Below are 17,150 nucleotides of genomic sequence, written 5' to 3'. Positions count from 1 at the left end.
ACCATAGTTGACAATAATAGTAACTAAGCACTTACTGTGTCAGATACTGTTCTAAGCACTAGACATGCTTCATTTAATCTTCACAACAATCCCTAGAATGTTATCGCCATCTACCCATGAGAAAAACGAGGCACAGAAGGTAAAATAATTTGCTCAATGTACAAAGCTAATAAAAAACAGAGCTAGGATTTGGTTATGACCCACACGTGGTCTGGCTCTAGAGCCTGTGCATCTAAGCACTATGCCATGGTACTTCATAAAAACTCTGTCTGGTTTAGTCATCCCATATGCCAGAGGAGAAAAAACAGGGTTTAAATCCATGAGCTCAGTCCCTGTGTTACATGCTTTTAAAAGTGTTTAGTTTTGTTGCTTTGTGAGTATGGCTGGTATCTTAGCCAGCCCCCTGACAAAATGATTTATAATAATCACTAAAGTCAGTAAAATTACATAATCAGTAAAGGGGAAACTAACTTTCATTGAGAGCCCTGGTCTGTAACTCTCAAGACCATGATTTTTCCAACACACCTGTATATTGTTCCCAAGAATGCAGATCTGAAGAAATGTACACTCGTGGTCAGAAAACTTCCTTAAAGCGTATGTTGTATTGCTGCTAAGTCAGCAATGACAATTCAAACATTTACTTAACAAGTAGTAGTTGGGTTTTTACCCTGTGCAAGGTTTGAGGAACACTGAGAGATGGTAAGATATACAAGCGAGTGCCTGAGATCAGGAGGTATTGAGGTAGATGCCAGGTATTAAATTAGAATCCGGTGTTACTTCCCATAAGTAGGTGTTGAGTCCTACCAGGTCTAAGTTAAAGACCAAATTAGGTAGAGATGCCTTATTTATATTCCTTATGGCCAGCATATTCTGACAGGTTATAATTAAATGCTCCACAGGCTGTCTTCATTATTCTCTTAGGTAAGATGGGAATGGCATCTATCTGAACTCACTGGAATATTATAAGGATAACTTAAGGGAAAAGTTGACATTTAAAATATTACATAATGGAAATAGGTAGACAACACCCGATCTCTGTCCAAATATGTGGTGCATCTTTCCCTTCTCTATTTAGTATATTTCTCCTTAACCCCCTGGCTCTCCTTGAAGGTAGCCACAGGATTACAGAGAAAACCATAGTATTTGCCTTTGACCAGTTTGGGTAAAATTGTGAGTAAAGGTATTAACAGGAATCAAAAGACCTAGATATCATTATAGTTTCTTCTACTGATTCACTACAAGTCCGTTAACCTCTCTACCTCTCTTTCCTGTAAACTTTTAAGCAGAAAATACAGATATAAGTGTGGCCCAACTTCCAAAAATAAAAGTGAAAAAATTATAAAATACTTTAAAGACAAACAGTAGACTGCTAAAGCTTAAAGGAAACATGCTGCAGCATTTCGAACAAGAAGACGAATCTCAACAAAATTTTAGGACACAGATATATAAATTATGCTGAGTGGGGCTCCTTATGAGTAAGGAAAAATATTTACATTGGGAGACTTTCAGGCAGAAGTGTCTTTGTATTAATCTTCAAAGAGAAAGAGAATTACAAAGGAAAGTACTGTAAATTAAATTAGCTGGTATCAAGATAAAGAATTGACAAGGGTAGAACACAAAAAAGTGATAATTTCAATTTATCTAAGTTAGTACCTGAAATTTAGGGAAACAGTATGTCGGTTATCTACTGTTACATAACAAACTTCCACCAAATAACAACCATTTTATTTGCTTATGATTTTGTAGGTCAGCAGTTGGGCTGGGGTCAGTCAGGCAGTTCTGCTCTTCTTGCCCAGGTCACTAATGATGCTGTGATCTCCTGGTGCACAAGCTGGAGCTGCTTGGGCTGCAGAACCTCCATTGAGATGGCTTGTCTTTGCTCCCTGTGTTCTTATCCTCCAACAGGTAGCTTGCGCTTCTTCACGTGACAATCTCAGAGGTGATACTACAAGTTCTTTCTTTTTTTTAAATTAATTAATTTATTTATTGCTGCACGTGGGCTTTCTCTAGTAGTGGCTAGCCGGGGTTACTCTTCATTGCTGTGCGTGGGCTTCTCGTTGCCGAACATGGGCTCTAGTCGCTCACAGGCTTCAGCAGTTGCAGCATACGGGCTCAGTAGTTGTGGTACACAGGCTTAGTTGCTCCCTGCCATGTGGGATCTTCCAGGGCCAGGGCTCAAACTCATGTCCCCTGCATTGGCAGCTGGATTCTCAACCACTGCGCCACCAGGGAAGACCCTACAAGTCCTTTTTAAGCTTTTGCTTGAGTTACATTTGCTAACATTCCATTGGCCAAAGCAAATCATATGGCCCAACCAGGAGTTAAATAAGAGAGGAGGCCTACACATGGATTTAAACATTGGGAGGTGTAATTCATTGGTTCCATTACTTTAACAACCCACCACAGTTTCCTCTGACAGGATATACTAATCAGTTTCTGGTGGATCATCCAGCTGGTCACCAAAATCAGTAGCATCTCAGGACTTATCACTCAAATAGGTTAAAGTTCACATTTCTTCTTCCTGGAACTGCTAGTTCTTCATAATCTGCTTCCATCTACCTGTGAGACAGAGAAAAGAGCCTGGATAAGCATAGGGACATGGGAGGCAGTGTACAGCTACATTTGTTAGTTGGAAGTCTGGTGACATAGCTGTTAGCTTTATTTTACTCTAACGTTTTCAAGTTATGAAACATAAAGCATAAAAAAAATTCTAAGCTCATTTAGATTTTGATATCCAGTATTATTTTTTTCTTTTTTTTTCTTTTTTTTTTAAATTTTTTTGGGGGTACACCAGGTTCAATCATCTGTTTTTATACACATATCCCCGTATTCCCTCCCTCCCTTGACTCCCCCCCGTCGAGTCCCCCCCACCCTCCCTGCCCCAGTCCTCTAAGGCATCTTCCATCCTCGAGTTGGACTCCCTTTGTTATACAACAACTTCCCACTGACTATTTTACAGTTGGTAGTATATATATGTCTGTGCTACTCTCTGGCTTCGTCTCAGTTTCCCCTTCACCCCCCGCCCCCTCCCATACCTCGAGTTCTCCAGTCCATTCTCTGTATCTGCATCCTTATTCTTGTCACTGAGTTCATCAGTACCATTTTTGATATCCAGTATTATTGGGCAGAAGATTATAGAGAAAGAAAATAGTTTACTTTTTATCTAATTTCTCCAAAATATATGTGCGCTGAAAAACTTTTTGAACTTACCTACATGTTGTTTCATATTTGTCATGAGCAGAGTAAAATATAAAGTAGGCAGTGTGCAATTATTACATGTATTTGCATAAATTAGGAAAGGATCTTGAATATTTTAAGATTAACACCATGTATTTAAGATTATATAAAGATTTTATACACTACCTAAAAGAAGTCAGGGTCACTAGTTTGTCATTTATTTGCTATAAGAAAGAGAACATATTTTGGGGAAGTAAAAATTAGTATTAGAGAATTAATCTGAGTCCAAAACAGGGGTTGGCACAAAGTAGGCCCTTAACAAATATTTTTCAATGAATATATGTTATTCTTCTATGAACATATATCTAGAATAATGGAACAGAGAGAAAGAGTAATAAAAATATTTCATATTTGAACAGGAACTTTAACTTTCAGAAATCCTTTTTAAAACGTTTCTCACTGAAACTCTATAAAGGAGATAAGGTAAATATTAAAATCCCATTTTGCAGATGAGGGAACTGAGGTTCAAAGAAGTTACATGACTTGCCCCAAACCACATAGCTAGCTGGTGGTAGAACCTAAATTATAGGATTCTCTTTCATTATGCTATCCTACAAATATAATACAATGGTTAAAAGTAATGTGAAAGGACAAAAACTGCTTTCTACGTTACATGAAAATATCCTTACAAAACCAACACAATAATAAAGGCATTCATTTGCTTTTTTTTTTTTTTTGGCCATGCCAAGGGGCATGTGAGATCTTAGTTCCCTGACCAGGCACACCCCATGCATTGGAAGCTTAGAGTCTTAACCATTGGACAGCCAGGGAAGTCTATATTTGGCTTTTAAATAGATTGTAAACTTCTGAAAGGCAGTGACTTGTATTCATTCTCTCATTCAGTCCAAAAATATTAGCCAGGGGTTTTGTTAGAAAATAGTATAAAATATGATCTCTGTCCTTGAAGAGCTCACAGCAGAATTGGGGTGTCAGGGGAATGGGGGTGGGGGGAAGGGGGCATAAAGCAATGTAATACATGCTATAAGAAAGGTATTATCAAGTTCTAGGGCAAAAAGGAGAGCTACTATTTCTGCTTCGTGGGAGTTAAGGAAAATTCAAATGTTACCTTCTCTGCAAATCTAAGTCATTTTGCTTTCTCGATTTCCTCTATTATAGCATTTAGGTATTTTGAACTAACCCTTTAGATGCTCAAAAAATATGGGAGTAAAGTACACTTAAAGTTGGTATATAAACTTTAACCCAGTAAAGATTTCATCCTTCAAAACTTGATTCTTGAATTTAAAAAACAAAAAAAATCTTCTAGTGAGTGTACATTTGCTCATAACCTAAAGAAAGTTTAGCACTGATGAAAAAATTGCCAGATAAAATGGAAAAGTCTTTTAATAGCTCTCTATAGAAGTAATCAAGCTCATATTGTTTCATGAGGTTTACAAATAAGTGAGGAACAATTTTTAAAACGGACAGGAGGGATATTATTTACATATTTTCTGACAAAAGAATCCAGATTCAGGTAATTTTGGAAAAGGCCTTTTTTCACCTATGAGTTGATGATCTTCTATGAGCTACGAAGAGGGACAAAGCAAATATTGATAAAATCTCTGTCCTGAAGGAGCTAACTTACAATCTAGTTCACAAGTTCACTCATTCATTAATTCAATATAAATGCTCTTGCAGGAAAAGAAAAGCAGGGAAAGGGCAAAACTTATAAATTCGTAGCACAGAAAAAGAGCCGAAATTAAAGCTTGAGATATAATAAGCTCTTATTTTTTTATCATGGTAAAATATACACAAAATTTACTATTTCAGCCATTTTTAAGTGTATAATTCAGTGGCATTAAGTACTTTCACACTGTTGCACAACCGTCACCACTATCCACCTCCAGAATATTTTTATCATCCCATACTGAAGCTCTGTACCCATTAAACAGTAACTTCCCATTCCTTCTCCCCCTGGGAATTGCTATCCTAATTCCTGTTGCTATGACTTGCCTATTTTAGGTAACTCATGTAAGTGGAATCATATATTTGTCCTTTCCTACCTAGCTTCTTTCATTTAGCATAATGTTTTCAAGGTTCATCCACGTTGTAGCATGTATCACAATTTTGTTACTTTTTATGTCTGAATATTTCATTACACATATATACCACATTTTGTTTATCAATTCATCTGTTGATGGACATTTGGGTTGCTTCCATCTGGTGGCTATTGTGAATAAATGCTGCTCTGAACATTGGTGTATAAATATCTGTTTGAGACTCTGCTTTCAATTTTTCTGGGTATATACCCAGAAATGAAATTGCTCGGTCAGATGGTAATTCTATGTTCAATTTTTTGAGGAACTGCCATGGTTTTCCACAGTGGCACCATTTTACATTCTCAGGAGCAATGTTCCAATCACTCCCCATCTTTGCCAACCCCTATTATTTTCTGGGTTATTTTCTTTTAATAGCCATCCCAATGTGTGTGAAGTGGTATCTCATAGTTTTAATTTACATTTCCCTAATGATTAGTAATACTGAACACCTTTTCATGTGCTTATCGGCCATCTTCTTTGAAGAAATGTCTATTCAACTCCTTTGTATAATAAACTTTTGACCACAGAGTAGACAACCATCCCTGGAAAATTATGCCAGCACAGTTTTTTCAAGCAAAACTAAATGAAATTCTTCCTTTTAAACTACTAAAAGAACAGAGAAATGATTCTCTGTACTCCTTGGTAGTTAAAACCAACAAGTACAAAATGAACAATGAAGAACAAAAGTAGAGCCAATTCCTTAACAATACTCTAGAATATGGCTAACCAGGAGTTCCTCACTTTCTCTACACTTTCATGTAAAAAATATTGGGTACCTATTGTATTAATTTTCTGTTGCTGCTGTAACAAATTACTACAAACTTTGTGATTTAAAACAACACAGATTTATTCTCTTCCCATTCTGGAGGGCAAAATCTAAAATCAAGGTATGGGCTGGGCTGCATTTCTTCTGGGGGATTCAGGGGAGAATCCCTTTTCTTTCCTTTGTCAGCTCAGAGGTGCCTGCCAATCCTTGGCTCACCACCCCTTACATCACTCGGACCTCTTGCTTCTTCTTTTTCTATTTCTTTATTTATTTTTTAATATTTATTTATTTATTTGGCTGCATCAGGTCTTAGTTGCCGCATGCAGGATCTTTTGTTGCAGCGGACAGGCTCTCTAGTAGTGGAGCCCGGTGCAGGCTTAGTTGCCTTGCCGCATGTGGGATCTTAGCTCCCCCACCAGGGATGGAACGCCGGTCCTCTACATTGAAAGGCAGATTCTTAACCACTGGACTACCAGGGAAGTCCTGCTTCCTTTTTTTTAGTTAAAAAAAATTTTTTTTAATTTTTCCCAGTCTTATTGAAGTATAATTGACATATAATATTATTCAAGTTTAAGGTGTACAACAAAATGATTCATGTGTACATTATGAAATAATTTGGTTAACATTGATTACCTCACATATATATTTTTTTTTCCTTAGGATGAAAACTTTTAAGATCTAGTCTTTCAGCTACTATCAAATATACAACAGGGTATTAATTATAATCACCACGGTGTGTATTACAACCTCTTGCTTCTATGGCCATGTCTTTTTTAACACTGACCCCGAATTTCCTGCCTCCGCTCTTACAAGGACCCTTGTGATTACATTGAGCTTACCTGGGATAACCTAGGTTGATTTTCCCATCTGAAGATCCTTAATCACTGAGCAAAGTCCCCATTACCACGCACAGCAGCACGTTCACAGGTTCGGGACTCGGATGTGGGCATCTGTGAGGCGCCACCGTTCTACCGCACCTACTATGTGCCTGCGAGTTCAAAACCGAAAAATTGCTGCATTCAATACACTGGACAGAGATCACTCTTCTTAGATTGTTTTAACTACCCATCTCATTGACCAGTAGTCAGAGGACTTTCTAATGTGTTACCAGCCCCTGGCTCAGAGAGCTAACTAATTGAACTGAACTTCGCTGATATGAACAATCACGTTCACAGCCGCCTCCGTATTTATTATCATTGTTGCCGTCTGGGCACAAGACAACTGAAGCAGCCTGCCCCATGAAATTAGCCGTCACAACAACGAGGCCCACCCGCACTGCCGTTCACAGCGGAGGCGGCAGCAGTAACACCCGGCCGGGCACCGGGCAGCCCAGGTCCGGAAGGTCACTTTCTTCCCGCGTCCCTTCCCATTCAAGCGGAGAGTCGCCGGCCGGGCCTGGCGCCCCCCGCCCCCCGGATCCGGGCGGGCCCTCCGCGCTCTGTGACGCCCGCCGCGGGGAGCGGCGCCGCGCGGGGCCGCCGGGTTCCCTCGGGACTCGCCACGCGGCTCTGCCACCTCCTTTCCCGTTCCGCTCTCTCCGCCTCCGGAAGCTCGAGCCGCCGCCGGGGCCGCGCGGAAGGGTTGCAGGAGCGCGTGCGCGTGCGCGAGGCCGGAACGCCGCGGGCGGCGCGGGGCGGCTGCAGTGGCCGCGGAGCCCAGGGGAGCGGCGCGCGGGCGACCCTTCCTCCCCGCCCCGCGGAGCCCCCGCCCCGCGTTGGGGATCCGTTTCCCTCTCCCGAGTCCAGGCCGCGGCGAGCACCCAGGGTCGGTATGCGAGAGCCGGCGCGGGAGGTTAGGAAGGCAGGCCGGCCAGCCGCCCGGGCCCCCAGCCCTCCGCCCTGCCACCTCTGCGGCCCCGGGCAGCCCCTCGGGCGGCGGCTGTGAGCACAACGGAGGGGGCCGGGCGGGCGGGACCGCGGGGCCCGCACCGCCAGCCGGCCGCGGCGCGACGGCCCGGCCTGCCCTCGGGGCGCGTTCGCGGGTGGCGTGGGGGTCGGGGGCGGCCGCGAATTGAGATGTGGTCGCGACCGGGATTCCGGCTCAGGTCGCCGCCGCCCACCTCCGCGGACTTGACCCTGAACCCGAGGCGTGAGGGGGATGTCTCCTACCTCGCGGGGTCAGGAGGGGGTCGTGTAAGAAACGAGAGTTCCTGGAAAATAGGTGTTTACTTTGGGCCGAGATTTTCGTGTACCTAATCGGTTACCTTCTTTGGACCAAATCGTATGTCTGACTCCGGAAAAGTAATGTCACAGTATCAAAAGGACAGTTAAAAATGCCAGATTCCTATTTGTGTGTTTTCCTGATGTAACATGAAAGCATTAGTATTTCTGTCGCCCGTTCTGCAGAGGCTGTACAAATGGTCAGTGTCCAGGTGACTCCCGGGCAGCTCTGGGAAGTACTCGTCCTCACTGAGCACCAGCAAGGTTATTGCAGCCCGATGAACTGTCATTTGATTTGAATCTCACTAACTTTGAAGTGAATGTTATCAAAAGGATTGCTTAGTGAATGGGACAGTTGGATTATTTTTCCGCTAATTAAATCACCCGTCTGTTGGATGTTATGAACCTAACTTTAAACCTGAAAGATCTCCCAGGCACTGGGCTATGCACCCCCTCTCATGAACTGTGACCACTCAGGGAGACAGATGCTTACAACTCCTGGGGACTACAGGAACCTTGTAAAGGCAGATAAGGGGTTAGTTGATTCTGGTGTCTGTGGGAGGGGGATGAGAGACAGCTGTGGAAAACTAGCCAGGAAACTAGCTCAGGTGAAAGAGGTGATTTTTCTGCTTACGTAGCTGGCTGGCAAAGAGCAGAACTAGGGCTCAACCTTAAATCTCCTAACTCCAGACTCCTTCATTGGATAAACATTCTTTGAATGTCCAGTATTTGTTAGGTCCTACTTTAGGCGCTAGGATATAAAGATGAATGAGATACCAGGCGTTCCCAGTCTGGTAAGAAGACAAGTAAGGCGAGAAACAGCTTTGAAAAACAAGGATTTCAAAAAAGTATCTGTAATCCTCCGAATTTATAGATTCCCTCTGCATCATCCCAGCAAATGGCCATCCATTCTTTGCTCCAACATAATCTAGTGACTTATGGCTCATAATCTTAGAAGGCAGCTCATTCTATTTTTGAGCAATTCTAATGTTAAACTCAGAACAGCTTTCTTAGGCACTCCATCTGTTGATGCAAGTTCTACCTCTGGAGCTACAGACAGTAGCTCTCAAGTCTGTTTCATATCACAGTCCTTCAAGTATCTGAACACACCTTTCCTTAGTCATTTCTTTTATTCCTGTGAGCCCTTAGTCTGTAAACCATTAATCATAACTTCAGCTCTAGATTCTTTACCATAGCACCCAGAACTAAGTGCTTCTTTTAAAAAGATGCTACGGAGAGCACATGCGATTGCAGTCGCACGCCGCCGCCGAGCCCGCCCGCCGCACTGCGCACGCTGGCAGTCAGTAGGTGAGCCGCGAGTCGCGGAGGTCACCGTGGGGAGGTGGGGCGTGGGCAGCATGGCAGTCTCCTTACGGCTCCGTGGAGCCGCCTCCGGCCTCCGGTACTGGAGCCGCCGGCAGTAGCCGGCCGTGGCCAGCGTTGCAGCGGTGTGTTCTAGGTCAATGGCTTCTAAGACTCCAGTTGGATTCATTGGAGTAGGCAACATGGGGAATCCAATGGCAAGAGATCTCATGAAACATGGCTATCCACTCATTATTTATGATGTGTTCCCTGATGCATGCAAAGAATTTCTAGATGCAGGTGAACAGGTAGTGTCTTCCCCAGCAGATGTAGCAGAAAAAGCTGACAGAATCATTACAGTGTTGCCCACCAGTCTCAATGCCATAGAAGCTTATTCTGGAGCAAATGGAATTCTAAAAAAAGTGAAGAAAGGCTCACTATTAATAGATTCCAGTACTATTGATCCTATGGTTTCGAAAGAATTGGCCAAAGAAGTTGAGAAAATGGGAGCAGTTTTCATGAATGCCCCTGTTTCTGGTGGTGTGGGAGCTGCTTGGTCTGGGAACGTCACGTTTATGGTAGGAGGAGTCGAAGAAGAATTTGCTGCTGCCCAAGAGTTGCTGGGGTGCATGGGCTCCAATGTCATGTATTGTGGAGCTGTTGGGACTGGGCAGGCTGCGAAGATCTGCAACAACCTGCTGTTAGCTATTAGTATGATTGGGACTGCTGAAGCTATGAATCTGGGAATCAGGTTAGGGCTTGACCCAAAACTCTTGGCTAAAATCCTAAATATGAGCTTAGGACAATGTTGGTCAAGTGACACTTATAATTCTGTATCTGGGGTGATGGATGTAGTTCCCTTGGCTAATAACTATCAGGGTGGATTCGGAACAACACTCATGGCTAAGAATCTGGGATTATCACAAGACTCTGCTACCAGCACAAAGACCCCAATCCTTCTGGGCAGTCACGCCCATCAGATCTACAGGATGATGTGCGCCAAGGGCTACTCAGAAAAAGGCTTCTCATCTGTGTTCCAGTTTCTGCGAGAGGAGGAGACGTTCTGAGTTTGCCTTCTGGCTGTGGACACTGTTGGAAACCAGACTCTATCTTGGAGCCCCTTATAGCTCACTCCACAAGTAAATGGGCTTCATCAAAGCTCACCTGTCTGCTTTTGATTGTCTAGGTCACAATAAACCCTGGGATTTTTCACCCACTTTTAACTGCTTATTCTTTGAATCTATTTAGCAAACGCATATTATCTGAACTTCTATTTTTTCTGCAAGCCACTGATGGTCTCTGCTAGCTAACTGATTGACCTTTTTCAAAAGTTTGATTCCTGAGCATCTTCAGCTAAAATGTTGCCTACTTCAATCAGGATATTGTTTACTCCACTTTACAAATAAAACCAATTTTGTTTTTAAACAGGATAAAACCTATCCTGGAGGAAAGAAAAGAAATCGGTGTGAGGAAAGGAGTTAGAGAGAAGGGAAGTTTAGTGAATTACTGCCTGTGTCCCTCAGAAAGTTTGTCCTGTTAACCCAATGGTGGCATTCTTGCATTCTGAGGTTACTGGTTTATTTTCCAGGAGTTGATAAGGCAAGAGAACGCCTTGCTGCATGTTATGTAATTTGGACTCTGTTACGTTATCTTGGTGTGTCCCTCTTGTAAGAACTCCCAATACTCAGCAAACTTATTTTTTATATTTTTGCTTCCTTGTACATTCTTACTACGTATTTTTTGACTTCAAAAGAATGATCTTTAGAACTGTTTCAGAGCCAGCAATGATATGTGCTTTAGATAATATATTATCCTAAATATAACCATATTATTTTGAATTGAAATAAATTTCTATGCTGATAATAAATAAATAAAAAGATGCTATGGAAAAACCCAAACGAACTTTTCAGCCAACCCAATGGTTTGACCAAGCAGAATGTAATGCAAATTGTCTTAAACTGTATGTTGCTACCCCAGGTTTAGTGACTTCCAGAAATGTCACTCTCCTTGCGAGAAATACTTTTGGAGTTCATTACTCTCTTTGGAAAGGGGGTTTGGTCACAAACTCAGTTTGGGATAGAGAATCACAAGTTAATTCCAAGTTCTGAATTCTTATTACCTAGGTTAAGACTAGGTTAAATTTACCTAAGGCTACTGGTTTATTTAATTTGTAATGCCAGTGAAATTTGTTCCAGATTACTTTGTTAGAGGAAAACTGCTACCCAGCAAATATATCTAGCAAAATATCTGGCACATACTGGCATATGTGTCTGCTTTTAACTGTACAGACCACCCGTTTTTGCAAAGAACTGTTTCTAAAGACATACCGCTATACAAGTCCCATTTTCCCTCAAAACTCCCTATGATGGGGGGGTCTTGTTATCTTGCCCACTGTTTGCCATCAGATAAATAATTGATATCACAATAATGTGCTTGAAAGTCCCCAAAAAAAGTCTCAGCTCCGAGTAGAACAGTGGTTAGTGACGTGGTCCTCAAGACAGCCTGCTTTAGAGTGCTGGCTGTGCCACTTGTTAGCTGCGTGGCTGCAGGCATGTTCTTGCTGTGCTTCAGTTTTCTCTCTGCTAAGTAGGAGTGGCAAAATCCCTTAAAGTTGTTGCAGAGATTCAAAGAGTTAATACTTATAATGCACTTGATGCTAACATGTAAGTGCTCAATACTTTTAGCTGTTAGTAGTAGTAGAATAACAGCGCTAGTACAACTGAGCCTTAGTTATGTTAGTAATTTTACTTCCATAAAAATGTAAACAAGGTTTGCAGAGGGACGGAAGTTGGAATGATTTGGACGATTTGTTTTTTAAAAGATTTGTTTTTTAAACTGGCTAGGACATTTGGTGCTCTGGGCTATGCTGTGAAACCATGTGCTTTTAAAATTGGAAGAAACTTATAAAAAAAAATTGTTTTACTCCTTAGAGGCATTCTTAACCATGGGAAAAACAGTACCCACAGCTCTTTTATTCCAACCCTTGACAGTTTGGATTAAAGGGTGAATTATCTTACAAAACAGGGTAACTTTGGGGAGTTTAATGGCAGTGTGAGTAAGAGCTGTCCATCATTCCGTAGCGGATTTGATTTGCCATTTTTCTTCCTGAACTCTGGTGCGCAGGATTGGATTGATAACAGTCGTAGTCTTTATGTCTGTGATGACCCACAATCACAGGCCTCTGCCCAGGTCCTTAATTTCTCCCCTTTGTCTGCTTTCCCAGCCTCATTCCTCCCTCCCCTTATAGGCTCATACTCTTAGATGTGTAATGTATGTCCTCCCAGCCCGTGCTGTAGAATTTTATTTATATGTTTGCGCCCTTGAAGAATTTAGTATTGTTTTATGTTTGTGTGTTAAGTTTTTCATAGTTGTATCTTCATTCATTTAATTTTGCTCTCTCGGTAAACGTGATTTTTGTAGATTTCAGCTTATCCTTTTTGACTGATATATATCATACACAGCATTTGCTTATTCGTGTTCCTCTTACTAGATGTTGTTTTTCTCAGTCAGTGCTGGTACAGACAGGGCTGTGTGAACGTCCTTGTACTTGTGCCCAGGAACACGCAACACAACTGGGAAGCGGCAGAACCCGGTTTTGAGTCTGAGAGTCTGACTCAGGTTGTTCCTTTTCAATTTGCAGATTCCCTGGCGTCACTTACTTTCTTAGTTTATCGCCTGAACACTATTACAATAACAGTAACAGAAATATTAAAAATATAGCAGGATTGTTGATTTTTCTACTCTTCATTTTTGTCCTTTTACCCCGAGTTTTTGTTTAAATGTCTAAATTGTATTATTAATACAGTATGGATAACAATTTTTTATTATGCATTTTTCATGCTGATAATAGCACCTCAATCAGGGGTCCACAGATTTTCTCATTAAAGGGTCATTTGGTAAATATTTTAGGCTTTGTGGGCCCTACAGCCTCTGTCACAGCTACTTAACTCTGCAGGTGTAGTGGGAAAGCTGTCAAGAGATAATTCCTAAACTTGAGTGGGGCTGGGTCCCAATAAAACATTATTTACGAAACGAATGGTGGACCAGATTTAGTCCAGGCACAGAAGTTTGTTGACCCCTGACTCAAATAATTATTTTAATGGACTCATAATATTCCTCCATTCAAGTTTTTTTTTCAGTATTAAAAGTAACGCTGTAGGGACATCCCTGCTGGCGCAGTGGTTAAGAATCCACCTGCCAGTGCAGGGGACGTGGGTTCGAGCCCTGGTGCAGGAAGATCCCACATGCTGTGGAGCAGCTAAGCCCGTGTGCCACAACTACTGAGCCTGTGCTCTAGAGCCTGAGAGCCACAGCTGTTGAGGCTGTGTGCTGCAGCTACTGAAGCCCACTTGCCTAGAGCCCGTGCTCCACAACAAGAGAAGCCACTACAATGAGGAGCCCTCACACTACAATGAAGAGTAGCCCCCGCTTGCTGCAACTAGAGAGGGCCCATGTGCAGCATCAAAGACCCAAAGCGCCATAAATAATAAATAAATAAATAAATAAATAAATAAATAAATAAATTTATTTTTAAGAAAAGTAATGCTGTAATGCACATTCACAGCCACTAACCATCAAGGAAATGATCACTTAAGACTGAACTTCAGATAAGTAGAGAATGACTGACTTAAAGATTGTGAGCCTGAAGCTGTGACCTGTGAATATCACATGGGTTAAGCAAAAACATCATAACCTCTGGATGCCACACAAAGGAACAACAGGTACTTTGAGAACTTCAGAGTGGTGGCTGAGAGTGGCACTAACGCCTTAAGTTTTGATCACATCTCTCATTTAAGCTGAGCCTGATCAAAACGGGGAAGTTGGTAAAAAAGAAAACTATAGGCTCCAGGTGGAGTCACGTCTGCGAGGCCACCCCACCAAACTGGGGCTTCATACCTAACCTACTGGAAGCTTCAACCTCCCCCGGAAATGTAGTCTTGACTGGTCAGTCGGGAATGTTCTGGTCAGCACCAGTGAGGTAATACTGTCACACAGCCCTCTCCATCCCCCAGAGGAAGATGAGATAAACTGCCACAAAGACCCCTTTTGTCCCCATGGGTAGGTTACCTGAGCCTGAAATAGTCTTTTTTGAATGTGAGTTCCTTGTCTTGCCTTTAAAAACCTTTCCCTTTCTGTAGCCCTTTGGAGCTCCTCTCTGCCCTCTGGGTGGGATGCTGCGTGATTCATAATTGTTCATTAAAGCCAATTAGATCTTTAAAATTTACTTGGTTGAATTTGTCTTTAAAGATCTCTAAAACCTTATTAGATATCTTCTTTTGAGGATTTGGGGAGGAGGCGTCCTTCTGTTGATTTGAATTTATTTATTTATTCATTTATTTTTTGGCTGCTTTGGGTCTTCGTTGCTGCCTGTGGGCTTTCTCTAGTTGTGGTGAGCAGGGGCTACTCTTTGTTGTGGTGCATGGGCTTCTCATTGCGGTGGCTTCTCTTGTTGCAGAACATGGGCTCTAGGAGCACAGGCTTCAGTAATTGCGGCACATGGACTCAGTAGTTGTGGCGCACAGGCTTAGTTGCTCTGCGGCATGTGGGATCTTCCTGGACCAGGGATCGAACCCGTGTCCCCTGCACTGGCAGGTGGATTCTTAACCACCGCACCACCAGGGAAGTCCCTGTTGATTTGAATTTTAAAACACTTAGGTATCCATATTTGTGATATGTCTGCCTTGATGATCTCTTATTTTCTTGTGAACCAAAATATTAGACTTACTTATTGCTCAGATCATTGGCACAACTTGATATGACCCCTATACTCCCGTTATCATTTCACTGAATTATTGGTTTTTTGGTGGTGTTTTTGCTTATTGCATGTTTCTCTTTATATATTACCCAAATTTCTCAGTTTGGGAATATTTGCAATTGCTGTATAAAAATGAAAAGTATTTGGAAATTACTCTTTAGTCTGATGGTTACGCTTTCCTCCTCTTCAGATATATTTTTGCTGTCATGGATCGGTTTGGAGATATATCAGAAGGTGAAGTGGACCATTCTTTCTTTGACAGTGACTTTGAAGAAGCAAAGAATTGTGAAAGTAACTCAGTCTTTGAGAAGCAAAATGATAACACTGAAGAGAGAATAGATAAAGATACAGAAAATGTAAACTTGGAATTTGGAATACAAAAAAGGGAAAATGATCTTACTGAGAAGGGAACTGAAAGAAATGAGAAAATTCCTCCAGAAGAACAGCCTGTAGAAAATGATAATATACACACTGGAAATTCTTCATCCTCAACTACTTCCTCAAGATCAAAATGGTGTGATGCTACAGTAGAACATAAAATACACTTGCCCATTCCAAATAGCATTCCCAAAATTGTAAAAGAAGGTGAACATGATTACTATACAGATGGAGAGGAAAGCAGTGATGATGAGAGAAAGCATCATGTCAGGTCAAAGTCAGCTAAACCATCTAATAACTTCAAGAAAAGCATGAGTAAAAAGTATTCCAGAAGTAATTCCTCTTCCTCCTCTTCCTCTTTGTCCTCCTCATCTCCAAGTTCCGATACAGACTGTTCAGATACCGGGTCTGACGTCTGTTTATCTGATTCATCTCCATCATTAAAGAAGCATCTGTCTGGTGTAACCCACTTGTCACCAAAACAGAAATATAAACTGGGAGAAAAATCAACAGGAGCACGAACTTCAAGTACTAAACCAAAAGTCGGTGACTACACCGAGGAATCTGAAGATACTGTGACAGATGTCACTCCTTTATCGACTCCAGACATCAGCCCTGTTCAGTCTTTTGAACTGGGTGCATCAAGTGATCAAAAAATGAAAGTTAAAAGGCAAGAAAACGTGAGTCAAGAAGTATATGAGAATGTTGAGGATTTTAAAAATAATTCAAAATCTTTGAAATCAGCCAAAAAAGGGAAAGAAAAACACGAGCCTGGTCTCACCTCAAAGTCGGCAGTGTTGGATTCCAGTTTAGACCACAGATATAAACAGAAGGTCTTACATGACACAATGGACCTGAATCATCTTTTAAAAGGTAATTTTAAAAACGGTATTGAGCTTAAATAGTAAATGCTCTGAATTTGCCTTGATGTTTCTAGTAGGTGTGTTTTATTGTTTGAGATCATTGATATTATCATAACTTTACCAAATATTCAGTTTAAAAATATCTGGAATATCGCTATTTGTATTACTGCAAAGCTCATCAGCTAGTACTAGAAACTACTTCCTACTGATTCTGTCTAGTGCCTTACAAACTCAAAATGCCTGGAGAGACCAGATGGATAAAATAAACGAGAGAAGGGGAGCCAGATGTTTTCCCACGTTTGGTAGAGACACGGGCATAAGATATATTTCATTTTCTTCTTTGAGAAAGGCAGCAGCACTAAGGTTAAAATAACCTGACCTGGAAAGTGGCAAGAATGCTGGCAAATTAGAGAACTCAGAGTAAACTATTCAGATTTTAAATTAAAGGCTAAAGAGCGTTACTTGAAAATAATTACCAAGTTGATGAAACAGCATAATTCAAGTTTTAGTTGCTTTAAGATAGAAGTATTTTAGAATTAGGATAATCCTGATTGCTGTGTTTCTGTCTCAGTTTATTATTACCCATTATTTAGTTTGAAAGGAACAGTATATTCAAGGTGAAATAAAAGCAACTTCGAACTTTATCTTTGACTA

General features: G+C 41.5%; 2 protein-coding genes and 1 long non-coding RNA gene across 5 annotated transcripts in view; 2 read left to right on the top strand and 1 right to left on the bottom strand.

The window, feature by feature from the left end:
• Window positions 1–1,459: 1,459 nt before the first annotated feature.
• LOC130830525 (uncharacterized) lies at window positions 1,460–7,564 on the bottom strand. The gene is made up of 3 exons (XR_009047797.1): window positions 7,310–7,564; window positions 6,879–7,027; window positions 1,460–2,559 (listed from the first exon to the last, which is right to left on the bottom strand). It is a non-coding gene; the product is annotated as an uncharacterized LOC130830525 (long non-coding RNA).
• Window positions 7,565–7,612: 48 nt separating this feature from the next.
• The window catches only part of CFAP97 (cilia and flagella associated protein 97), a 35,198-nt gene continuing 25,660 nt past the window's right edge, over window positions 7,613–17,150 (top strand). Inside the window, exons 1-3 of one of the 3 annotated variants that reach the window (XM_057697401.1) lie at window positions 7,682–7,803; window positions 8,385–9,506; window positions 15,446–16,506. In XM_057697401.1, coding sequence (XP_057553384.1) covers window positions 15,462–16,506 — 1,045 coding nt within the window. In that variant the 5' untranslated portion in view covers window positions 7,682–7,803; window positions 8,385–9,506; window positions 15,446–15,461. Of the gene's footprint in view, window positions 7,804–8,384; window positions 9,507–14,203; window positions 14,222–15,445; window positions 16,507–17,150 lie in introns of those variants that run through there. The other 2 variants (XM_057697403.1, XM_057697402.1) reach the window with 2 other exon arrangements.
• On the top strand, window positions 9,517–11,220 carry LOC130830270 (3-hydroxyisobutyrate dehydrogenase, mitochondrial-like). The gene has a single exon (XM_057697404.1). The coding sequence runs from the start codon at window positions 9,662–9,664 to the stop codon at window positions 10,565–10,567; it is 906 nt and encodes a 301-aa protein (XP_057553387.1). The 5' UTR covers window positions 9,517–9,661; the 3' UTR covers window positions 10,568–11,220.

Source organism: Hippopotamus amphibius, chromosome 10 (genome assembly GCF_030028045.1).
Source record: "Hippopotamus amphibius kiboko isolate mHipAmp2 chromosome 10, mHipAmp2.hap2, whole genome shotgun sequence".
NCBI classification, from domain to species: Eukaryota; Metazoa; Chordata; class Mammalia; order Artiodactyla; family Hippopotamidae; genus Hippopotamus; species Hippopotamus amphibius.
Note: the sequence above shows the minus strand (reverse complement) of the source record. Positions and strands in the feature narration are given on the sequence as shown.

Coding starts and splice junctions, on each gene's coding strand:
- LOC130830270 (XM_057697404.1), top strand. CDS start 9,662: ATGGCTTCTAAGACTCCAGTTGGATTCATTGGAGTAGGCAACATGGGG.